The 26,365-nt window shown below is 36.4% G+C and overlaps 1 protein-coding gene across 6 annotated transcripts in view; it reads right to left on the reverse strand.

Annotated features, from left to right (window-relative positions):
• Positions 1-3,972: 3,972 nt before the first annotated feature.
• Positions 3,973-26,365, reverse strand: part of SNTG1 (syntrophin gamma 1) — a 365,935-nt gene continuing 343,542 nt past the window's right edge. For all 6 annotated transcript variants that reach the window (XM_075744109.1, XM_075744111.1, XM_075744112.1 and 3 more), the window contains 2 exons: positions 17,717-17,827; positions 3,973-7,888 (listed from right to left, as the gene is read on the reverse strand). In XM_075744109.1, coding sequence (XP_075600224.1) covers positions 7,730-7,888; positions 17,717-17,827 — 270 coding nt within the window. In that variant the 3' untranslated portion in view covers positions 3,973-7,729. The remainder of the gene's footprint in view (positions 7,889-17,716; positions 17,828-26,365) is intronic.

Here is a 26,365-nt window from a genome sequence, read left to right on the forward strand (position 1 = left end):
ACAAGTAAATAGATCACAACTTATTTTAAATGTTGCAACATAAAATGTTGTAGGGCTTGGAGAAAAGTATGTTAGCTGTGGAACATGAGTACCATGAAAAAATGCTATATTAAAAATGATAATTCAGAAGAAAATAGGTATTTCCAGAATAAATAAACCTTTCAGTTCTATGTGAGTTTATGTTCCCAATATAAAATATAGTTCCTATTTAAAGGACAAATGGAAATGGTAGCTGTAAAAGGATTCCCGTACATTTGGAATATACTTACTTCCAAGATTTTCCTAAATTTGTAATATATTATAATTTTCTTCACCTCTTTTTTTAAAGACCTCTTCCCTCTTCTTTTGTTTTTTTTTTGGTTTTTTTTTTTTTTTTCCTCTGGCCTTCCACTTAAATGTAGTGTAAAAATAAACTTGAGACACACAAAACTAACTGAAGTGATGTGACTGAGATACGTATGATTGCTAACCCACAGCTGAATCACATCTGGGAATGAGGACTAAGGATTTTTTCAGCACAAAGTGTTCATCACACTATTACTTACAACAATCTTCATATTTTTTTCCTTCTCTTCAAGATGCTGAAAGGGCTACAGCCAGCAAGGGAGATTTCCTTGGGTACAGAACTGAGGAAGGCAATCCCGAACTGAGGTACAAGAAAGCTCTGGTGGCTGCTTCTGGAGGGGGCAGGAAAGGTGACAGCACCACTGTCACAAGGCAGCTTATCTGGCTTCTCTGCACTGGGAGCACCAGAAAGACATCAAAAATGTGCCTGCAAGATGTGCACTGCAGACTCTCACCCTAAATTGTTGAAAAGGTACGAACGTGCCCAAATATAAGCAGGGGCTTCCCTTTCATACAGCATCTCTTCCCTCAGACAGGGGAAAAAAAAATTGAACTCATCAAAGTTGGTTTTGTTCTAGTAGTTGCAGCACTATTTGAATGTTTGATTGCAAACACGTACCATAAAATACTTTCAAGCACCGCAATGTCAGGTCCATGTTCATTCCAACCAACACTAAGCAATTAAATGTCAATGGTAAAATAATCATCTGGTTGTAGGTGAGCTTCATAGCCAAGAGGAGAGGCGGCTATCTCCAAAATCCTAGTCAGACTTTAAGAGGGTGGCATGCCTTGTGGAAATGATCTTACAAGTAGGGAATCGTCATTGTTTCTATTAAATAAACAGTTGAACATGGTGTTGGGAAATAACTTTACCACCCCAGATTCTTCAAGTATTTTCTTGATCTCTCAGACTTGGCTTTCAACAATATAAAACTCATACACTATATGACTGAATGCAAAAGATTAGTTAAAAAAGTATTTATTTTCTATTTTTTTTTGTTATGTTCCATTACAAAAAGAAACAAAACAAAACATAAACAAAACATAAACAGAAGATAGCATTTTATTAGTTGTACATTAATGAGCTTAAACAACTAGATGACTTATGTCTGTCACAAATACATATTACAAACAACCACAAAACCATAACTAAAAATTAAATAAATAATTTTAAGTTTTTTCTTAAATTTTTAATATTTATAAAATATATAGCACTTTCTATTACATTTTTTCAGTCATTTTTATCCATAACAAATTAAAACTTATGACATATATTGCAAATATGTTAGAGGGATAAGAATAATTAAAAACCCAAAGTTCCTGGAGGTATGAAATCGTAAATTGGTTAATGTTTATCAGTTTATTATTGTGTATCCAGATTGTGCATATCCTGCAAAAATAGCCATTTCTTCAACTAATATACATATTTTTCTTTATAGTATTATAAGACGTAAAGCTTCACGGATTTATGCTTCTGTTTTATACTTGTGCCTAATATGTAACTTCCATTAATATATATACTGAATATCTTCCATTAGTATATACTAATATATACATACACACACACACACATACACACACACACTATGCATTATATATTAGTATATACTGAATAATAAAAGAATTTCTATAATATATAGTTGGGATTCTTGTGGAGAAAGTTGTTGAAAGTGGAAGGCATGTATACCATAGTGAAAACTGACTAGGTTATGTAAATGAAAGCATTTAGTTTTACATTGTTCCTTTTTTTTTTAATAGATTATGTAATATGCTGTAATAATATACAGAATCCAAACAGAAATCTCTTTTTATTCCAGTGTCCCTATGCTTTTCTCTATGATTCCAAGAGAATGTGAACCACTATCTCTGTTAACTTCCTGAAAATTCAGCCAAGCAAGTAGAAATGTGCTGACATGAAAGACCTTATTCCAGGAAATACTAAAATTGCACTTCAGAACTCTCCAAGACAGGAAAGCTCTTAAGCTCAGATGTGACTTTATTTGCTTTAACCTGACTGTTACTCGCACACTCAAGCACTCTTACTGGTACACAGATGCCCTTGCCTTAATCCTTAATGCTGTCCTCCGACTGTATACGAGGTTTAGAGGCTCTGTTACGTAGCTGAGACTACAGGTTAGCCATTTGTCTGAGGAACGGGGTGAGCAGACAAGGAAATGTGCTTGGGGACCTCAGAGCAAATATTCAGGTGTGTATTTGCTGTAGATGGGAGAAAGATGCAGCAGGGAGGGGGCTGACCAGCACAGGGCAGCCTGCTTGCACTCAATACTGTCCCGGTGTGGTGAGGGAAAAACGTGTTGCAGAATAACCTGCCCTGGGCACCCATCAGCCTTCTTCAGCTTCATCCTGCCCCTCGCCACAGCACAGCATCCCTCTTCAGGCACTAAGCTCTGGCGGGCTACACTGTGAAGCTCAGCTTTCCACAGTCCTTCAGGCACGCACGGTGCACGAGCAACAGCCACTGCAGAGACAGAAACAGCTGGCACCAGGAGCTGGCAGCCTTGCTGTTAGCATCTCAGAGGGTTTTTTTTCCTCTGGACTCATTTCACTTGGGCCGCATGGTCTGAAAGCCCATCAGGATGTGGAACTCATATAGGTGTGATGCTTATTTAGTTTCATCCTAAAAACCCAGTTCATGTGCTTAAAGACAGCTCTGTGATATGAAGACCAGCACAGTGAGTGGCAGCAGGCAGGAGCCTGGCTTCAAAAGCACATTCCTGATAAAATGAATACAGACACATAGAAGCACCTCGAACTCCTTAGAGGCACACGCACGCACCTTCAGAGATCCTAAGCACCTTCCTGCCTTGTACTTCCCTCTTGAGAGCCTGAAGTTCTACCTTAGGTATCTAAGACAAGTACTTTAAATTTTGGGAGCTTGAGTGTGTCTCTCACGTTTCTCATCATGCAGAACTGGTAAGAGGTGCGAGTCCAAAGTACGGACTCATAATTGCCTGAGGTCGAACATTTTAAAATCAGCTTAAACTTTTTTTCAGACTCTACACTTTTTCAGAGACCAGACCCTGCAAAGAAATGGAAAGTGCAATACAAGGATTAGTGTTTAGTATTAATAAAACTACATTTTCCAAAAGGTTCCTTGCAATTGCCATACCAGAATGAAAACTGGTCTTTCTTTTTGGCATAGGGAATACTTGACGGTACTTAGACAATATGCAGCAATGCTCCTGAATTTTTAAGGGCAGTAACTGTACATTCACAAGATCTTCAGGTTTTTTAATATTTTGTTTGATGTAAGAAACATCTTAAGGCATGGAATAAAGCAAATCACATTTAAAGTAATAGGGTGAGGTATCGACAACTACCTACTCGTGTTTAACTGTCAACTTTGATGTGTTCTGATAAAGTCTATGCACACAAAGTAAATAAAAATATTTTTGTGGAATCAAGGGCTAATTTGGAAAATAATATTTTTCATGATTTTCATCTCAAAGCATATTGATACTGTATATTATTGGTTTGCATGCTTGTGAATTCTAGTTTGAATAGACAAAACTTCCAATTGCTCATTTTAAAAAATAACCCACTTACAACTAGTTTGTCTCCACAAATTTCTTGCTGCACTTAATTAACAAAACAAAATGGCCAACATTTAAAAATATCCTGATTTTTATTTCAAAGGTGCCTTTATGCTACTGGAATGCAAAGCTCTTTTGAAAATCTGGAACTGTATTTTTAAACAGATGTAGGAAATGAAATGTATTCATTCACTGATGAAATCCAGAACAGCATGTATTCAAATCAGTGACACTTTCATAATAAAATTAGGCTAACACGATAACCTAGCATATGGTTAGTTCTGCAAAGGTCAGATCATCTAAAACTTCCATCATAAAGCAAAGCAAATTGAACCAAATATATATTTAGCTATACTTAAGAGTACATATTTTTGGTATACTATATAACAACACTTCAATAGGCACAGTACCATAAAGAATTTTTTTATTAAACTTATTAAAGAATATCATGACATAAAGAGAACAAATTACATTTTATGCTATGGGTTGGTTGGTTTGCTCTTTTTTGTTGAAATATTGGCTTTCACTTGCATACAGATTTAAAGCAAAAGCTGATAGTTCATTATAATTATGTTTTTTCATTGTCAGTGGGCTGTGTTGACTTACAAAATACTTGTATTCATTATATCTTATGTGTGAAATGAGAGTCTGCAAATAAAGCCTGGGTTTTGACATGTGTGTATGAAGTTCACTCTCCTTTAAATGGGAAACTACTGTAGGTATTTAAATGAAATATAAAACCATTAAATATGTTTGTAAATTATATTTTGCTATTTCAGGATTAGTTATAACACAGAGTTTAAAATTTTCCCTCTTTGGTTCAAGGTTGAATTTCCAACGAACTTGCTCTAAAAGGGCAAGCCAGGATGTAGAGTCACCTCTGAATATTCTGTGAGTTCAGTGCACAAACCTTTGCTGCATTTAAAAAAACAACACTGACTTGCAGTCAAGCCTACCGTATTTTATATGCTCAAAACATCACTTTTATCTTCATGAAAATGAAAGTGTTGATTAAGCCCCACCAGTTTAGCTCTTCAAAATATAGGGGTTTAGAAAAACAAAAAACCAAAATCAATTTACAAACTACTGTTGTCTCTTAAATGTTGTGTATTTAATGCCCATTTACAAAAGCCTCATTGATGAATACAGCAGCTCTACAAACAGAATACTTGACAGAGATCTCTCTGTCGGGATAACCTGGTGGAGTCCCAAAAGTTCATGTCATTAGCTCAGCTCTGTACGAGGAACATTTTCTTTTTAAATTTTTTTCAGGGCTTTCGTATCATGGAATCCCTTAATCTGCAGCAATTTGCCATGACATACTTTCTGCTAGTTTGAGTAAATGTTATGTTCATTTAAGGACATTAAACAACGTCCCTTAAATGACTCTCAGTTTCAGTGGTACAACTGTGCATACAACATGAATGTGTGAAGGAAAACCATTCAACTAGCAGATGATTAGTTTTAGATTCTGCTGTTAGCAGCAGAGCACTTACTGAGGCGTTAGCACACGCCGACACTGTGATAGCCGAATGCCACAGCAGCGCACCAAAAGGAAGGAGATGATTCGGGAGCACAGAGGAGGAGAACTGTCATTAAGAGATATCAGGCTTCTGTTTTCAGCGTTGTCAGTGCTCTGTCAAAATTCGTGTTTCCAGTATATGCTTTCTTGACAAGGACCATGCCTGAGTTACCGTCGTTAAACCCCTTAGACTGTTGTAGCTTTGGATTCAAAATATCCAGGGTTTGTACTCTCCCAGGGACAAATGCGAGATCCCATGGACAGCCATGGTAGTTTTATGTGTCGTTCAGAGACACGTGACCTCCTTATTTAGGGACAATTCATATAAACAAACACACAAGGATGACTATGAAGATGTTGGATTTTGATGACACTTAAAGCATTTAATAGCTGGATTACAACATCATTCCATTGTATTTAGCATGGAAAATAAATGTGTAACCCTTGGAGGTGTACTAATAAGAAGTAAGCATGTACTGAAAGTCATTTTAAAGTGATAAAAGAGTCCTCAGAAAATATATTTTCAGATTATTTGGAACTATTATCAAGTGAGATCAGCTATACTTCAAAGCAAGGATACTTTCACACACATAAATCCAAATATTTCTCATGCAAAGCAAAAAAAGAGAGACATGATTTACCCCTATATTTCATTCATCTTTTGTCCCTGCCTTGCATTTTTAATTGCTCCCATTTTGAAAAAGCTTTCCTCTGGCTTCACTTTTGAAGCTTTAATTATCTTAATACATAGAAACGGATGTGACAGAATTAGTCTTTCTGCTAAACAAGGCAGATTGTGTCCATAACCCTTACCTGCTATGTGCTTCTATAACAAGTCTAAGTGGGGAAAAAAAAAAGATAGTTTTGATTTCAATATAATAAACAGAAAGCCACAAAGTACTATTTAAAATGTTATGCACACGCTGTAGCTGCGCTAGCTGTTCTTTCTGTGGATTTTTAGGTTGTCTTATCCTGTCTGGCAAAAACCCCACCCCCTCACCTTTTCTATTGTTCCAGATATATCCCCCACATGCTCCCACCATTTTTCCATCTTCACTGATGTGCGTAATAGCACAAAATTAAAACATTTTGAAAAATTGTATTTCAATAAAGTTATTAATTTTAAATGCACAACTCCCTCAAATTTCATCATTAAATTATACTCTGGAACTAGTATGTGGTCCAGAGTGATGTAATATTCTTAACATACGAAGACATTATGCATTCTGTCATCTATTCTTTACAGGTTATTTAACTTATTCCTGTCTTTTACTAACAATATATAACAAAAAAAGAAACTATTAAGAATTCAAAGGGTGGACTCATTTTTCAAGCATAATGTAGAATGTCTATTTTGTTGAGAGGCTGAGTGGCACAGAAGTTCTACTTATGATGTGAAATCAAGGTTAAACATGGAAAAAACTGTATTAGGTAGGTTGTCTCTGAAACAAACTCAACAGCTAAGTGTTGTGAACAAAGACTATTAGATTTACATAATTTAACTCTTGACCAAAAAAAAAAAAAAAAAAGAAGGAAGTATGCACTTGCACTTAATTTGTGTTTAAAATTAAATAAATATAACATTATATTTACTTGAAGAAGAGGGACTTACTCATGGGAAGCTGTTTTGCTTTTTGTGGCTTTTTTTTTTTTTTTTTTAAGGTATCAGTCCAATATGGCTATATCTTCATTGTTGGTTTTTTTAGATTAAAGGATCAAAATAGAAAAAATAGCATGACTCCATGTATGGACACAAGTATGGATTTACAACAGTGCTTAAAGTGCTTCCTTATTTGAGGAGATGCTTACACAAATGCCTTTTCATGCTTATCTCCTTGTCACCATGTACTATATGCTTGTTGCTTGCTCTTATGTCATTTATAATATAATGATAGGTTATTAATTTCATACTCAGAGTTTAGTATATTGTCATAAAAAACATCTGAAAACAGGAAAATGACAATTCTATTTGTGTATTATTACAGCAATTTGAAAATTTTATTAAATACTGAAGTGCTTCGTCATTTATTCCTTTGCTTCCAGTGTTGCTTAAAGCACTATGTAAGTACAAATAGATCATACTAAAAGCATATCCATCCTATTCTGGGGTTTCGACTAGGATTATTTACTGATGTCTTGCAGAACAGATGAATTTATGATCCCACGTGACCATTTATCTGCTGATGCTGCAAGATGTCTTGCCTCCAGGTTGGTTTCCATATATATGGTTCACCAAAGGTCTACATCCTATGAATATTTATACATTGTTATGTCTTGCTGTTAAGTGGCAGTGCTGCAATGTGAGATGTCAAGTAGTATACTTTAATTTGCCAGTACCAGAAGTTGTGGGAACTGCAGAAGCTGTGGCTTGACTGCCTACATACAAAGGGTCCAAACAAGCCACTTTGGCTGCAAAGAATGAGTGGATACAGTGAAGGACTGCAAACAAGTTGGAAAACTCCAGCTCCTGGAAGTGAAAACAAAAAGATTAAACATGAAACAAAACACCTCACAAACATACACCCAGGAATGAACTGCTATTCAAGTAGAAATAATTTTAATAATTTGATGTAATTCTGCTATGTGCCTGACAATTCTCCATTACAGGGACTTAGACATTGAGCTATCCCCATTCAGTAAATAATTGTTTGGAGGCTAAAATGGACAAATTTCTGAGTTAAGTGCCTCCATAGAAATATATGACACCATTTAATACTTTTTTTCCCTCAGGTTAATACAAATCTGGCACTTTTGCAGGTTAATTTTGATAGAAATTGGATGACTGCACTATAACAGTCTACACATCTCTGGACTGCTACCGTATACCCAATATACCCACAAAGATCAATAACATCTAGTTCCACATATGTTATATTTGTTCATCACATCAGCTCACACTGGTAGCTATTGTCTGATCTGTGCTGATTCTTTAATAAAAAAAAAAAAAAAGCATTTTCAAAAAGTGCTACTATCACACGGTGATATCCTGGATCTGTTTCCATTGAGAGGTTTACTGTTATTGGACCAAAAAAAGGAACAGACTCCATGTTTTAAACTCATTAGCAATATTAAACAAAGTCCTTTTTCTACTTTAATTTACATTTCTTTATAGCTCCTCAGCATATTCCTGATTAGACTAGTTGGGACTCTTTTAGACACCACTACAGAGGAAATAAATAAAAACTACATTTTTTTACATATATAAATTTGTTACTTTGTGTCTAATTGACTTTAGCTGATCAATCTTTTTTCGGTAATCTTCAGCATGTGTTTTTGGAGTTGGCATTTGATCAATAAATATCTGTTGTATTTGAAAGCAAATACTGAGGTATTTGAACACTTGTAAGTGTAGGATGGTGGTGCAGAGTTGCCATCATTCTGCTCTGATTCACTGCCTATACAGATTTCTTCAGTGTAATATGAAGCCGGTAACAGATATCTGCGGTATATTCTATTTGTCTTTCTTTCCAGCACTGGTATTTCCAGACTATGTACTACCAAGGGTTTTGCTTTTTTGTTTAGAAGAATATTGATAATGTTGTATATTCAACAAAAATTGCTAAATCTCTCCAAATTATATTAACCTGCAATTTTCTGCATCTTGAGATTTCCTGGAAGATATTGCTTCACGTAATTCATGGAGACATTCACAAATCCCTCATGTGTGAGGGGGAACAACTGCCTGAAAGCAGACAGCTGCGTGTGCAGAGTGTCCAGTGATGTACTGATTGCGGGGAGCTTTGTTCAGCTCTCTTAAAACCTGACCAGATGTCCTTCGGACATGCTCAGGAATGAATTTTTAATATCCCCAGAGCTCCTTTAAACTCCCCTAGCTACCAATTCTCAATGAAGAAAATAAAGTTTATACCAAGTTTCACAAACCTGCCATCTGTGTCCATTTAAAGAAATCTGTTTAGAGACATTTTCATTCTTAAACACTGGGAGAAGGGCAATTTTATCGCTATGACAAAGGGTTTTTTTCCCCCTCAAATTTCAAAATAAGTAAATGCTTCATGGATAGGAAAACGATGGAATTTCAAAGGTGAGGAAAAAAGGAATTATGGAAGATATTTCAGAATAAGAACTATCAATCATTCAAATTAAGTTGCTTTTATTTTAACCCCTTTTTATTAATATAATATTATTTATCCTTCTGGTGCTATAAAAATAAAACTGAAGTTTAAGATGAGAGAATACATATTTAGTAGAAAACTGAAATATTTGTGCTATCAATTTTGTGTGTTTTCTGTAGAAAAGCTACATTTCCCTCTATGTCTGAACAGGACAAGCCTATTACAGTCTGAGAATATTGTCAAATATTACAGTCTGAGAATTGTTCAAGTCAATTAGGTAATCCTACCAGCTGAAAGTTATTACTATCATAATTGTGACTCCTGGACACTGAATTTTCACACTGTATTAATATAATTATTACCAGCAGTTATCACAGGTGTTTCTGCAACAGTAACACATTGGGAAGATCCATTGCTCAATGGACCTTCAAGAAAAATGGGTGAAGCAACAGAACAGCCTCTGAAGGTCCCATTGGTTTATTGTTACTGTCAGTAATGACGCAATACAGAAATTACTTTGAATGCAAAGACAAGCACTAAGAAGTCAGCAAGTGCTAGATTATTATTTGCTGTGAAACATTTTTCCTATTTCAATGTAGGCATGCATATTTAACTAGAAATTAAAGCAATGTGAAACACAGTAGGCCAATTGGTATGCAGTGCGTACATACAGGCCTGATTAATGGCAGCAGCTCAAATCGTAGGAGCCTGATTGATGGGAATGGGATCCGTCAGGAACACCACTTTTCTGGCAGATTAGCCTAGTTGCAAGGAAGCTTAATGAACAGATAAGGCTTCATGTGGAGCTACTGACAGATAAAACATTCCCTCACTTCTGCTGAGAACTTGCACTTTTAGCTGCCCACAGGTCTGTACTGCTAGCAGATGGAGAGGAACCCACAAGCTTTTGTGCATACCCAGCCACCCTGGCTGTTTTCACACATAGTTTGTCATCAGTCATCCTCTTGTCTGAATACACTTTCATCTAGCAAGGTATTGTGTATTGCACACCCATGTTCAGATGAAGTTTCAAATAAACAAACAGGCAAACCCTAAGAAACCTGAAGAAATATGTAGTGAAACCATTAAAGTTGCTACCAGTAGGGAAAAGCAAATGCTCTGAATCCCCAAAAAGCAAAGAAATCCAAACTTAAGCCACATCTGTTTGTCCATGCGCAAGTACACAACTGACTATTGTTCCAATTTCCAGACTGTTGTCTGTATACCTCAGCTAAGACCCTGCTCTCCTAGGAATATCAGTGTACTCTCTGGTCTTCAAATTGTCGTTCTAAGCTATCTCTTGATCAAACTACTCTCACCCTACATTGTTGTCATTATACCAGACATTTCTGGATTATTAATCTGAACATTCACAGTTTCTGCTGAGGACAATGCAAGTGAGCAGAAAGGTATGCGAGAAAGATGCAGTCACTGAGCATGGTCAGAAGTGTATGGGAATTCTAGTAACCTTTCACAAAGAAATTCTGGATTGAAAGGAAAGAAATGGAAAGAGAAAACAGAAAGAGAGGGCTCCCAGATGAAAAAACAACAACAACAAAACCAAACAAAACCCCCGCTATTGCATTATATTAATGATACAACTACACAAACGATATATCTACCAAATCAAGCAACTGTGAGTTTGTAAGTATTGATGATATCTTTTCTTTCATCCATATATAAACTGTTGATAGGAGAAGATACTTGTTCTTTCATCAAATGTGATGTTATATGGTCCCTCTACATTAGCATAGAATCTGACCTCAAATAGATATTAAACAGATAATCCATATACAAGACATGGAGAAATTAAAAATCGAATCACACAAACCTACACGGGTCAGAAATCTGAGCTCAGAATGCAGTCACTGCTATTGAGCAATCACTCTAAAAATCCTAAGGATGTGTACTTAAACCCCATTTAAAGATGCTATTCTAAATTTGAAGAACACTGTGATGCTCACAGAGAAACCATCAAGGCTAACAGGGATTAATTTAAAATTATATTTTGGAGAATATACTTGAAATAATCAGAAATGTCAGTCTGGAAAATGGTGCAAGCATTTATCAAGGCACCTTGCAACACTTGAAAATGAGCATTTTGTTCACACTACATCAGCGCTAATTAAGGTTATTTGTCTTATTTTAGATTTGATTTCTATACAAGATAACTTCAAGTATACAAATTAATTGGTATTAATTGCTATTAAGGTATTAGTAATTAATTAATTAATAAGTATTAATGCTAAATCTTTGAAGTTACACTCCTTCCTTTGCTGATACCATATTTCTGTCCTCTTCTGTTCTCCATATTCAAATAGGCAAAGGTAATTGACTGGATTTTGATCATGACGTGCTGATTTTTGTATTCACTTTGGTTTTGTAACACTCAGTTTAGGGGTTCAGCTAGTCTGTGAACAAAAGCTAACCTGATGCAGCACAGTTGTGCAAACTCTCCTGAGTTTTTCTGACATAACTGTTGAGCTGCAAAAAAGCCCTGCTAGTCAATAAAGGTCAAAGCACAAACCGAATTGTATCTTTTGAGTTATACATATGTTTTAAAAGGCACAGAAACTCTCAGTTCACAGAAATTACTGATTGGTGCGTTTACTTACAAAATTCAAATGGAAATTACATGTAGTAAGAAAAACAGCACTGATGCTGATTTTTATATACATTACATACTCCTATGTTTGGGACCAGATATATATATATATACACACACACACACACACAGAAACAGGATATCTCATAGATTTAAGATACTCTTCATTTTTTTTCAGAAAAATATAAAGCAGTTTCTATTGCAGCTGTCCAGTACTTAGCCAGGTACAACTGAAGAGCACAGCACTCTGAGTTTATTACAGTCCTAAGACAGTGTTAGCCTCTGGAAGTTGCTGTGGTACTGGAGAGACACTAATGGATCATTAAACTATAGCTAAACAAATAGGTAAACAGATAGATAACTAGATAGGAAGGTGCCTAAATGAATCCCTTTGTGTCTTATAGACAAGGAGAAAGCTTTGCCCTTCTGTGCTTGGTTTTTTCAACCCATCCCCAACAGCTCAGTAAGAATGAAGGAGAGGGACACGTAGGCTCCATGTTCTGCCGAGCCGACAGCTCTATTTTGTAGCTCTCAGTCAGAAAAATTCTGTCTGACTGTGCAAACTTGTGCTATATCTCCTGCTGAGTGACAGCTGGGAAATAACCTACAGATTGGAATGTCTAAGGGGTATCGGTGATTAACGTTGCCCCTAAGTGGTTTTCTTCTCAGAAACCACTTACACCTTGCCTTAGAGACCTTCAAAGTTAGGTGTTTGCATCCAGGCACTCTGCCATGGATGCACTGGTGTGACCTATGGTAATTACTGTTCAGATTTTTCAGACTGGAATCGCTTAATTCTATGAGGAAACACTTCTTTTATATTATGTTATATATCTCTATAGTAACACTATACTACTTACAGAGAAGCCAAAACCAAAAGCATCAGTACAAAGTCTACTGAAAAAAGGCAGTATCAGAGAGAATAATGGATATGTTTGAATATCTTAAATTATATTCAGCCTGAAAACAAGTATACCTGGTTAAATTGTAACTAAATCCATAGCACATGTTTTGTGTCTCAAAGCATGCCATTTTGAATTTTTTTAAGTCAGCCATGAAGTGCACTGTAAAAAATTTTGACATCATTATAAAATATTAGTTATTTGGTGTCCATGAAGGACTTTCTATCACTTAGAAATATAAACTGTGGTTGCAAGAGTGTTTATTAAAAAAAAAAAAAAAAAAAAAAGCTGACTAGAGAATGCATAAGGTTCTGCATTTTTTCTCAAAAAGTACTTTTCCTGCATTCTTCTAACATATATTCCACTAGAATATAGAGGAGATACTGGAACATTACATGACAGTATGGCTAAAACTTAAAATGCTGCTGCATAATTATTTTTTTTCAAGCAATGTCCATCTAAATGTCTGCATATATTTCTAGAATAATAACAAATTTATCTAAAATTTGGATCAAAAGTCAATAGCTAAGCACTCTGATACTCTTAATTCTCTAGATAATGAATAAGTGTTCTAAAACTAATGGATATTATCACACAGATACAACATGCCATAATCACACACATATGGGATAGCATGAGATACACAAAATGTGCAGCATTGTAATTGAAGGAAGACATTAAGCATTTGGATTTTGATAACTCATATTTTTACAGGAAGGAATTATATAGAATAATAGAATCATTTAGGTTGGAGAACACCTTTTAGATCATCAAGTCCAACCATAAAGCTAACATTGCTGAGTCTGCCACTAAACCATGTCCCTAAGCACCACACCTACACGTCTTTCAAATACCTCCAGGGGTGGTGACTCGACCACCTCCCTGGGCAGCCTGTTCCAATGATTGACAACCCTTCCAGTGAAGAATTTTTTCCTAATATGCAATCTAAACCTCCCCTGGCACAACTTGAGGCCATTTCCTCTCATCCTATCACTTGTTTCTTGGGAGAAGAGACCAACACCCACCTGGCCACAACCTCCTTTCAGGGAGTTGTAGAGAGCAATAAGGTCTCCCCTCAGCCTCCTTTTCTCCAGACTGAACAACCCCAGTTCCCTCAGCCGCTCCTCATAACACTTGTGCTCCAGACCCTTCCCCAGCTTTGTTGCCCTTCTCTGAACACGCTCCAGCCCCTCAATGTCCTTCTGGTAGTGAGGGGCCCAAAACTGAACACAGCACTCGAGGTGCAGCCTCACCAGTGCCAAGCACGGGGGGACGATCACTTGCTTGGTCTTGCTGGCCACAGCAAGCCAGGATGCTGTTGGCCTTCTTGGCCACCTGGCCACACTGCGAGCTCATATTCAGCTGGTTGTCGACCATTATGAAAGCAATATTATGAAAAAAAACCAAAACCAACAACAACAGCAAAAAACCCCACAACCTATGGACAGACCACCTGACATTTGCAAGGAGTAACTGAATTATAGTGCATTAAATACATTAAAACAACCATAACCAAAAAAGGTGATTTAAACTAGCTAAAGAGATATTCCATACTATATGATATCATGCTCAGTATATAACTAAGGGAGTTAGCAACTCAGGAACTAGCTAACTAGTGGAGGTGAGTGTCTCAGAAACTAGCTAACTATTGCTTCCAGGTGGTGAGCAATTGTTTTGTATATTATTATTGTTGTTGTTGTTATTACTATTATTGTTGTTATTATTATCTTTTCTTTCTGTCCTATTAAAATGTCTTTATCTCAACTCATCAGTTTAACCTTTTTCTTTTCAATTCTCTCCTCCATCGCACTGGGATGGGGAAGGTGAATGAATGGCTGAGCGGTTGTTTTAGCTTCCTGACGGGTTAAACTACCACAACATTCCCTCAGTGCTATAGCTGAAACTCACAGATGGAGAAAAGTGGGTCTCAGAGGCAAGAAAAGCACAAGTCTTAGATGAGGTATGTACATGCCATAGAAGGCTCTGCATAGAGTGTGTTAGTGTTAATGACGAAGGGGAAAAAAAGCATTCTCGGTTCTGGTGAATGTCTTAAGCTGTCAAAGTTTCCTGCCATGCCCTGCTTCCTCATTACTGCTTGGGAATGAAGAAGTGAAGAACCCTATTATGTTGACACAATGGCGTCTCAGATTTTTGGTTTTGTTCTCAGCTGAGAGTTGTCATTGCACTGTATTCTGATTATTCTTCGTGTAATATAACTGGCAAAAAAAAAATTTCTTTATGTAAAGAAAATGTTATGCTGTATTTCCCCTTACAACAGTGGGTCTCCAGGCCATGTGAAGCAGAGAGTTGCATTTAACAGGTGATGATAGCTGTGGCCATGAATATTCATCACAACTTTTAACAGATGTTTTACAAAATTCTCATCATCTGATTCCAAATGAAGACTGCACACAGTATGCATGAAACTCAGCATTACAAGCATTTCTGAAAATCTGATTAACATTTCCTAATGACTAGAGATTTCCCCAAATAGCTATACCTCTAACTCTGTAATGCTTGTGAAGTTCAAAAAATAGAGGCTAGATTGTTCCACCTGTTCTTGTTCTGAATAGTGCTTTAAATCCATGAAAGGATTAAAGAATACTGAAGGAGCCTACCCATAGTATTTTAAATTAACCAAAGTTGAAAAAAAAATGACCCAAGAATCTTCACATTCATCTTATAGCCACATTTATCTATATGTCTTAGACTAAGCAACTTACTTCATATGTAAACAAATTGGAATGGACAGAAGTACTCACTACAAATGCCATAGTACCTTACAAAGACAATTCCATAATGTGACATTTTTTAATCAGGATATAATTTGTATGCTTTGATCACCAAGAAAATAAATTAAAAGTAACAAATTTTGATTTCCAAATTGATCAATGTGAAAGTTTAAATTTATTATAAAGAGAAGCAATCACGGAACATGGCAGCATATTAATAAGCATGCTAGCAAGTTTGTATAATGTTCCATCTTCACAAGGTAGAAGGTAGAATTTCTACCTTGATAAAAGGTAGAAAGATTAAATTTCCTAGAAATAAAGCTCTATTCAGTTTGAGTCAGAATAACAATAGGTGTGATAAAGGTACCAGGAAATCTCCAAGGCTTATAAAGTGATTTTCATGACAGATTTAATTTAAAACATGAAAACATTTTGATGAAAACTATTTTTCTTCTTCAAAGTCTAGAAGTCATACTCTGTTTTTACTTTAATTAAGTATAAAACATATATTCTAGTTTTACTGTAAAAAAAAAAAAAAAATCTGACACTGTCCCTTTCTTGGATTCTATGAAATTTCTTTAGTCCTAAAATCATGTATTAATATAATGGCAATAGCAGACAGATATAAAAATAATGACTTTAATCCTTCAGCTATATTTAGGAGCAAGGTAAAAGTTTCCAATTATTTGCTTAAGAGAAAATCATCCTCATGACATTAGGTTGTTACGTTTTCTTATGAGAGATGTGAAGAAATTTTGTACTATTAAAATAATTTCTGAAACAAATCAAAAGCAAGAAAATATTTATCTTTGAGATGTAGTAGAATGTGAAGGTATTGAAAGCCACAGTCCGCCATATTTCATTGCTTTTGATTTAATGGGAGCTTTTACGTACCTTTATTGTATTGAGTACAACATTCAAAATCAAGTAAATAGCTGTTAGGTAGAAAATAATGAATGCCAAACTTAAAGAGCCATGCAGGAAGGGACAATAGCTGCTTAATGTAGTTATTTGCACTTAAACTCACGACTGCCCCGATATAATGCTTTTTTTCTTTACATACTGTGCACATGCTGTGCATATTTAGCCCTTTTAGACAACAATTTATTTAACTAGTTCCTTTCTGCTAATGGAACCATATTGTTATCATCACAATCATTCAGCAATTTTCTCTCTGAAATGGTGAGGAAAAATGGTATTGCAAATGCTTCAAAAGCAAGGCTTAAGGATGGCCAAGAAAATAGTATTTACGTTTTCACAAAAACTGAGATTCTAGTCAAAAAGACCTTTGATTCAGACTCTAAGGCAGTTCCAGTTACCAAAGATCCTGGGAGATCACTTCTCCTCATGCACATTGAGACGGTAAATGCCTCATTCTCAAAAGACATGAATCAAACTAAGCATAAATCTCTTAGGGTTACTGTTTTCACAAATTAACTCTTGAATCAAAAGCTCAACGAAAAATACAACTTCTCTGATTTTGAATTAGATAGAGATGAAAAGCTTCAGTCTTGTAAGAGAATATGTGTTTAATCCACACTTTTTTGCCCTGAGAAATAAAAACAGATTTTAGACCTTTGCTGGGTTTTGTCCCCAGGTTGACTTGAGGATATATTTTGCAACATTTCTTCATGATACAAGTATAGGGAGAAAAACAGGTTATTTAAACTCTCAGCCAGCTTCATCAAAATGATAAAGAGAAGGGTTAGCAAATGTGGCTAAAACCATATATAGCGAGTCTGGTTTTTTATTATTTTTTAATGTAATTACACCTTTTAAAAAACTTTAAACTAGTAAAAATCCAAGCAATTGATTCAGTTTTCTTTTCTTGCAATTTCCTTGATTTTCTCTGCATTCTTTGACTTTGTGCATTGATCTAATTTTTCTAAGTATTTTAGTTTAATTTACAGCCCCGTTCTCCTAGCTGCTTTGATAGTTGCTTTTAATGTACATTGCATTTCTAAAACAATGTATTGTTTTTACCTTTGCTTCAATTTGTTTAGTATCTTGGTTTTGGAACAAAAATTTGATTTTGCTCTTCCCATCATCTGAAGAACCTTTGAGCTGCGAAAACTTGTACCTCCAAAGTACAGCCTAGAGAAAAAAAAAAAAAAAAAAAAGAATTATAAAGAAATCTACACAAGCAAGTCAGTGTAGCTATTATTGAAAATTGTATTAGAAATAGCTGATCCCTTTCCAAGGGAATTTTTAACCCCTCTATGGTACATAATTAAATCAATCTAGTGTTATGTGGTCTGATGTCCCCTTGATCACATGGATATATTATACTTTGGCAGTGTTTGATTCAGATCAGTGAGACTACATTTGTGAAATTTTCTCTGAAATCTCTTTATGTATATTTAATCCTGATTAGAGAAAAAAAGATAGGATTAGTTAAATTCATTGTCATGCCAAAAACCAAAGAATTTTTTCCACTGATGATCTGTGGATTCCCTATTCCATCCGAAGTGATAACCTGTCATAGAAGTCTTCTCTTTTTCTTTCCACATTAAAAAATATATTTGTATTAACATAAAGGACATATCAAATTAAAAACAAATACAATAAAATAATAAAAGGGAACCCTGTAATGAGAACTTATTTGAGTTTATTTATGAGAGTTCTAATCAGGAATTTGAGCAGATCATTAATTGTAAGCTTATCAGTGGCCATTCAAATAATTATAGTATGAATTATATTGTGTCTTGTTGAAAAAAAAAAAAAGATTGTTCTACAGAATAAACATGCAATTAAGAAATTTACAGCTGGCTAGAAAAAATCTAGTTTTTATATCTAATGTGGATTTATGTAGCAAAAATGCATTTCAAACTACTTTGCTTAAAAGTGGAAAAGAGCTATTTTTTTTTTCTAAGACTTCAGCCTCATTTAAAGATATCTCCCCTCCCCCACCCCACCCCCCAATATTTTGAAGCACTAATAATTTTCATTGTGATTTCCATAGTATTTCACATTATTATAAGGTCATCCTCACTCACATTGTGTTGTTACTTTGAGGAGACATTAATTTCACCTGCATCAGACAACATGGAACTTAAGGCAAGAAGTGCTGTTCCATTTTTTTTTTTGCCGAAGCACTTGTAAATTAATTTCTCTCAGTGGCTTAGGATGACAGTTCCATCTGTGCCTTTCATTTATATCTATGAATGATTCAGAATGTAGTTGAAATTAAACAGAATATGAGGGAGGTCAAATTTTTAACTGTCCTACATATAGGCAGGTCCTTTTGCTTCAGGATGTGTTGATTTATTTATATTAATGAGCTGGCAGAAATTTCTAACCTGCTCTAAGCTAAATAAATTTAGCTGTGTTTGTAATCATTGTAGTAACTTGAAGAAGAAGAAGAAGAAGAAGAAGAAAAGGACACTATCTTAACTGTGCCCAGCACAAAAAGCTAGTGCTAGAATTATTTTCCAGTAGTTTAATTCAAGTTTGTAATTGTATATAATAAAAATTCTCTATATGTTTGCCCCTTCCACATAAAAAATCCTAAGCTCAGCACCACTTTCATTCTGTGTGTGTGTGACAGACAAGCTCCCATTTGCCATAAACAGAGTTAAGGACATTCTGTTTCAGATAAACTAGAGGAATTTGGCAATTTGTGTGAAACTATATCATATTTGTTTCAAATGCTGTCCTCCTGAGCACACCAATCTGTGCTACAGAAAATAGAATAGCTTCCCTCATCTCTCAGCGTGTGCAATTCCTTTCACCTTGTTTGATCAATGATGTTTACTTATGTTCTGTAGATAGTGAGTTAAAAAACAAACCAAACCAACCTAGTATACCATTCAGGTGGCCATACTTCCCACCTACATTGTAATCTCCTTTTTTTACAGACCTATGTAACTCAACAAATCTTGTCAGAAGATCAAGACCATTGCCTTTCTGCAGGAACAACAAATCACAGCCAATCTATTTAAGCATGCTATTTTCTAGATGAGAAATGTAAAGAGCATTGATGGTCTCTTTATCCCAGAAAAACAACAATCAAAGAAATGACCTATCATCTTTCTCTTCTCTGACAACGTATGGGGATGCCAGGAGAGATGCAGCAGTAACAAGGACCCCTGGGCAGGCAGGTAGAATCCCAGGGTACCTGGCCTTATTCCCAATCAGATTAAGTTTGAGTGAAGATGAAGGATATACAGAATTGCAGTACTTTGGTATTTCCCATGCAGCTTTGCCACTCACTTCATTCCCACTCAGAGGAAAGAGAATGACAGTCGCACCACACCACATGCATGATTCAAGAACACACTTCAGTTTCTGCATAACATTGGTTTTGGAGAGCCCTGCTTAGCAGTGGCTCTTACTTAAATACATTGCGAAATCAAGTCTATCATGTGGAGGGGACAAAATCCTTCTTGAGTCTAATCACAAGAAGACTGCACTTGTTCCATCAGGATATCAAAACAAGTTCCTAGAACTGACAGTTCAACAGCATACTTCACAGAGACTATTTAACACTCTCATCTAAAGTGTAAGGAATAAAAATGGCATTGACAATGCTTTAAATGATTGCCAAATGAAAGAACTATCTGTTTCTTTTGAGTGATCTTCAACAAATTGCACACATTTTTTTTCCCAAAGATATCCACATGAAGAAGAGCTCTTTTTGTAAAAATAAGAGTGGGGAAATGTAGTGAGTTTTAAGTTATTAAGTCAGAAACATGAAGTATTTCAAACATTCAAGCTAGTTATCCTAGCTACTTCTTTTGTTCTAGAGAATTTCTGAATAACAGTTCCTTCATCCTTGTTTGAACTGGGATGTATGCTAGTTCACTCTGATACTCTCTGGACGACGTGCCTACGCCTCAATGTACCACACTACATTAGAAGTGTAACAACTAGCTTAAAGTAGATGTCCAAATTCTAGATAGCTAAGATTGGGTGAATTGGGTGAATGCCCAGTAAAGACCCATTTAATTCCTTGTCTCCCATGAAAGAAGCTAAAGTGCTGCCCTGTATAGCCAGAACTGCACTTTTTGCATTTGTAGCAGATGCACAAGATGATGCAGAATGCTATGACCAGCAGTCAGATCGCTCTCTTAAAATACAGTATCTTGGGGATCACTGGGTTACTTCCTCTTGTGATTTCATATGTTTTGGGTGTTTGGGGTTTTTTTTCTTTTCATTTTCATTACTGCCAAATGCATAAGCAGTGAACAGGGACCACACCTATCCTTTCTCAATGACTACCTCATAGGGCCAAAGTAGAAAGGAGAAGCAAAACCTACTCACCTAAGCACCCAGTTTCACAGAGATGTGTAGCTACAGCAGTGACATAAACATGAGAGACAGAGTTTCACATATTGTTATCTTTCATGGTCCAGTGGGCTGACTTCAGTGTCACAGTGCTCATTGTGGTGCCTGTTCTGAATTCTAATTTTAAAGGCTAATTCTCCTGCACTAAGAGTAGGCACCCTTGAGGATACTGATCTATACCACTGTGTCCTGGTTCTGGCGAGGATAGAGTTAATTTTCACAAGGAGCCAGGACAGGTGAGCCAAGCTGGCCAGGGGGCTGTTCCATACCATGTGAAGTCATGCTCCCATAAAAGGGGGCTAGTCGGGGAGGGACGGGTTTGGCGTGGCTCCGGGACGGGCTGAGCATCCAGTCTGTCATCGGGTCAGTAAATTGTTTTCTGTTATCACCCGCTGTGTATATTCCATTATCAGTACTGCTGTTGACTGTTTCCCTCTCCCTTTGCTGTCCCAGTAACGGGTCCGTATCCCAGCCCCCGGGCTTTGCCTTTGTCTGCCTGTTCTCCTCCCCATCCTGCCGGGGAGGGGTGAGCGAGTGGCCACGAGGTGCTCAGCTGGGGCTGGGGCTGAACCACGTCACACTGTTAAATGATTTGTTCATGTTTTTGAACCTCACAGTTCCTCAGAACCATTTGTTGAATGCTTGCCTCAGAGAGTTAAGAGATAATATGGATAGGACATAATTTTGTGGAAATACATATATATTTATGTATACATTGACTTCTAAGCAATAAGTACTTTTGTAAAGCATGTTGGCTTTTTCACAAATTGCCAAAAAACTAAACATGTGTCATATAAATTATTCCTAAATCACTTTTTATGAATTACCAAATATAAGCAGAAGTATTACTGGTTTGAAGGTGCAGTGTTACTGAGCTCAACACTCTATAATACATTCTGACAGGGCTTCTTTTAGTTAATAAAAGCAGCCTGTTTTCTTCAAGTGCTTTCCTTGTATAATCCTCAGTAACTGTGTGTAACTTGCATCACTGAGAATATTTTACAGAAAGAGGTAAATTTTCATTTATTCTAAAACAGATTTGACAGGTGGACTGGTGGCAATTCCTTAAAATTCCTTTACAGCATAAATCCCAACCAAATTCAAAAAGATTCTGGCATCAGCTGCTCATGAGGACCCTGAGCCACTTCTCAAGTAGAGGCACACAACTTTATCATGCCTTGATGGAAGACCAAGATGACAAGTCATTGTGCACTATTTATTGCCTTTAAAAGGGAACTCTCAATCCATGAGTAGAGACAGAACTTGTGAATAACAGCAAGCAGTCCAATTTAGAAACTGGGGACGAAGGTAATAGCATATACTGAAAATACCACCAGCTTCACAAGTTGCATACAGTCTAGTGCAATCATGGAAAATCTGACATAGTTAATTCATGTTTTGAGAAATGCACTGTAAGAAGACCATCTCATTGAACAAATACTGTATGTATCATGTATAACATTAAAAACAACCAATTATTATTCAGAGATCATTTACACTGCTTTTTACATTTTATACCATTTAATGAAATTAACTTCAAAGAATATCAGAATGCAATGCAAACAAATAAGCAGTGCAGACAAGCTGACAAATTAGATTTAAGACTTCTCTTGAGATGCTATTAAATTATTGTAATACAAAATCATCAAAAAGTGAAATCCTGTCTTAACGGAAATTAATAGGATTTTTTCCATTTGACATATCTAGGACCAAGGTTCTCCACCAATACTTTTTAATGAGAAATATTTTATTTATAAGTAATTATCTAGGACTCATTTGTTCTAGTCTTTGTAACCAAATTACTGCCTAGTATCTTCTGCTGTTGTTATTTTGCTATAATTACCCAAGGATTCTCTCTGCCTGCATATTTTTATTTTATAGATGGGACATAAATTCAATAAATAAATGGCACATGGAAGAAAAGTTATTGATTTCAGTATCTGTAATACTTTGCTGACGTTCCCCACAGTCACACAAATGAAGAAAATTATATTGTTTCTATTCTTAGCACCAGTCCTAAATCTAGAACACATATTCTGTAAGGAACCTCAGAAAATATTTTCACATTCATATCACATGTCAGTTTGCTACTTATTCCCATCATTTCAGAATCCTGGACTAAACTACATACAATTTTGATGTGATGTCACGAAACAAAATAACTTTTGATCTAGCTAATGATATCAGAAAAGTGGGAATGCATCATAATTATCTTAGTTTAGGGTATGATTGGGAGTGTTGGTTAGGGTTTTTGTTTTGCTATGGGTCTGTGTTGGTTTTGCGTGGCAAGGTTTTGGTAGCTGGGGGGGCTACAGGGGTGGCTTCTGTGAGAAGCTGCTAGAAGCTTCCACTGTGTCTGACAGAGCCAATGCCAGCCGGCTCCAAGATGGACCTGCCGCTGGCCAAGGCCGAGCCCATCAGCGCCTCTGTGATAACATATTTAAGAAAGAGAAAAACAGTTAGAGAGCGCTTTTGCAGCCAGAGAGAGGAGTGAGAAGATGTAAGAACATCTGCAGACACCCAGGTCAGTGCAGAAGGAGGGGCAGGAGGTGCTCCAGGCGCCGGAGCAGAGATTCCCCTGCAGCCCGTGGTGAAGACCATGGTGAGGCAGGCTGTCCCCCTGCAGCCCATGGAGGGAGGATGAGGGGGTGTAGAGATTCCACCTGCAGCCCGTGGAGGACCCCACGCTGGAGCAGGGGAACGGTGAGAGGAGTCCTCCCCCTGAGGATGAAGAAGCAGCAGAAACACCGCGTGATGAACTGACCGTAACCCCCACTCCCCGTCCCCCTGTGCTGCTGAGGGGGGAGGAGGTTGAAGCCGGGAGTGAAGTTGAGCCCGGGAAGATGGGAGGGGTGGGGGGAGGTGTTTTTAAGATTTGGTTTTATTTCTCATTCCTCTACTCTGTTTTGCTTAGTAATAAATAAGATGAATTCCCTCTCTAAGTTCGGTCTGTTTTGCTCGTGATGATAATTAGAGAATGATCTCTCCCTGTCCTTATCTCGACCCGTAAGTTTTTTTTTCATTGTACCTTTTCTCCCCTGTCTGGTGAAGGAGGGGAGTGATAGAGCGGCTCTGGTGGGCACCTGGCCCTCAGCCAGGGTCAACCCACCACAGGGTCAAGGAGCTTGATTTACCCTAAACTGAGATTAGATTATTAAACACATAATAAATAGGTGTCTCTGTATTTTTACTTACCATACTCTAAGGAACTTGCATAGAAATATGAGTACCTGACTAGTCCATGGCTCTGTGATAGCTCTATGATTTACCAAGGATATACAGGGTGTTTTGCATTGGCACTAGGAAAGAAAAGCTGTATTTTGTCAGCATGAGAATCTCCAGACAGAACAGAATTAATTTGTGTCCTATGGCTTCAGTGATGAATTACGTTCGATTTATTATTTAACTGTCTTGCCTCTTTTATATTGGATTATGCACTGTGGACGAATTCTATTCTTGCAAAAAGGCCACTTACACTTAACACACTTGTGAAACAGTGTTTGCACCACATACTGTAATGACATCATTTCACCTGCCAGTGCACATCATCAAATACAGGTTTTCGCTATATGTTCCATTGACATGAATCACACAGGTTTTATTATGTAATAGCGAAAGAAGTTTGGCTTTCAATAGAATGTTTGGAAAAAACTTGAGAGAGTTGGTCAGTGTTGTATAATGATTAGCTAGCTACATCTCAGACCACCTGCAAATGATAGAGTAAATAAAGAAACCATCTTTATTAAGGAAAGGATGTCACTTTTCAAATATTACTTTCAGCAAATCCCTTTGTTGCCTTTTCCATCACATCCTCAAAAAGCTGTAGCCGTACTTTTCCAACACTGCCTCCTGTTTTTTTCTTGATACTCTGACTGATTAAATCATTCTTCTGCTTAGCTTTTTAAAGCAATTTTTTATACAATGTATATTACAGAATTATGCTAAATTTCAATGGGCACCTTTCAAGCTAATTTTTTTTTGTCATCTGACTAAAATAAGTGATACTTCTACAAGTCAAACTAAATCAAGAGTAGATGCCTTACAGGTCCTTATTTTCAAGAATAAAAGTAGTTGGGTCTTCAGGCATTGGGGATACACCTTAATTTGGCTGTCTCATACCTAATTGAGAAAGATTGCATTCTTACAAAGTGACACTTTGTCCATACTGATAGCAGCAGTAGGGAACGGAGTAGGATTAAGATCTTGTTCATGCTCAGCTCTATTGTGTTCCTGATCTCTGGAGAGTGTTTTACTACAAAAGAAATATGGTCCAAGGCAATTTCCTTTGTCAACTGCTATGGTTTTATAACTGTAAAGGGAAAGACAGAGGAGGACGCAGAGGATAAAGAACAAAAATGAGACAAAGGAAAAAAGCAAGAAAGTCAGCCCTAATAAAATAACTCTTCTTGTCCATTATTGAAGTTACATTGAATGTTAAAAGACTACAGTTTATTTGCTTAGTACTGGTGGATGATCTACCAACATTTGCTTGTTTCTAGCTGCAGTACGTAAGACTGTATGAACCATGCTTGATAGCTTATATTAAAGTTATAGTAGTTGTTTGTTCATCGTTTCAATTTCTAAGCATGAAATAAATATTTGTTCACAAGAGTTACTTTATTAAATCTCCACTTTGAAGTGAGCCTGGTTTCCATCTGCCTTCTCTATTACTGAACTTTGGATATCAAGGGGTTTTTACATGCTGTTTTATTTCAATATGCTCTATGTGTATTAGCTGCGTGAAGAGACAGACCTTAAGGTATGTATCCCCAGAAAACATGGCGTTTATTCCAAAAGAAATTAAGAGAAATTCTGTTCTGCATTATTTAGCAGTCCTTTGGTATGAAAAACAAATTAAAGATAGTTGCAATGCTATTTATTGTTTACAATGTATTTTCTTTTTTGATGAAGTGCACAAAGTGTCTGCAAGAGAAGAGATGACTGGTACATTGAGCTTTGTTCATATGCACCTCATGGGCCATTACAGAGCCTTTTGTTACTTTGTTCTAGCATCACCATATAATTCAGCAGCACTTTATTTTCAGTACTATAAAGGCTGATCTTTTTCTCATCTGACAAATATACATATTTGACTCCTGCTTTAATGAACAGTAAACGTGATGGAGTACAGACATAGCACTTTGCACAGGTAGGTATATTGCAATGTACACTCACACAAACACATACATATATTATTTGTACAAGCTATGATGCAAATATGCAGATTATAGAAAACAATTTTAATCAATGTCAGTAGAAACAGAAACATGTATAACATACATATGTCTATGTATATACACGCATACACTTGAAGAGTATTTTGTTAGAAGTTTTTTGTTAGAAGCA

This window comes from Balearica regulorum, chromosome 2 (genome assembly GCF_011004875.1).
Source record: "Balearica regulorum gibbericeps isolate bBalReg1 chromosome 2, bBalReg1.pri, whole genome shotgun sequence".
Taxonomy (NCBI): Eukaryota; Metazoa; Chordata; class Aves; order Gruiformes; family Gruidae; genus Balearica; species Balearica regulorum.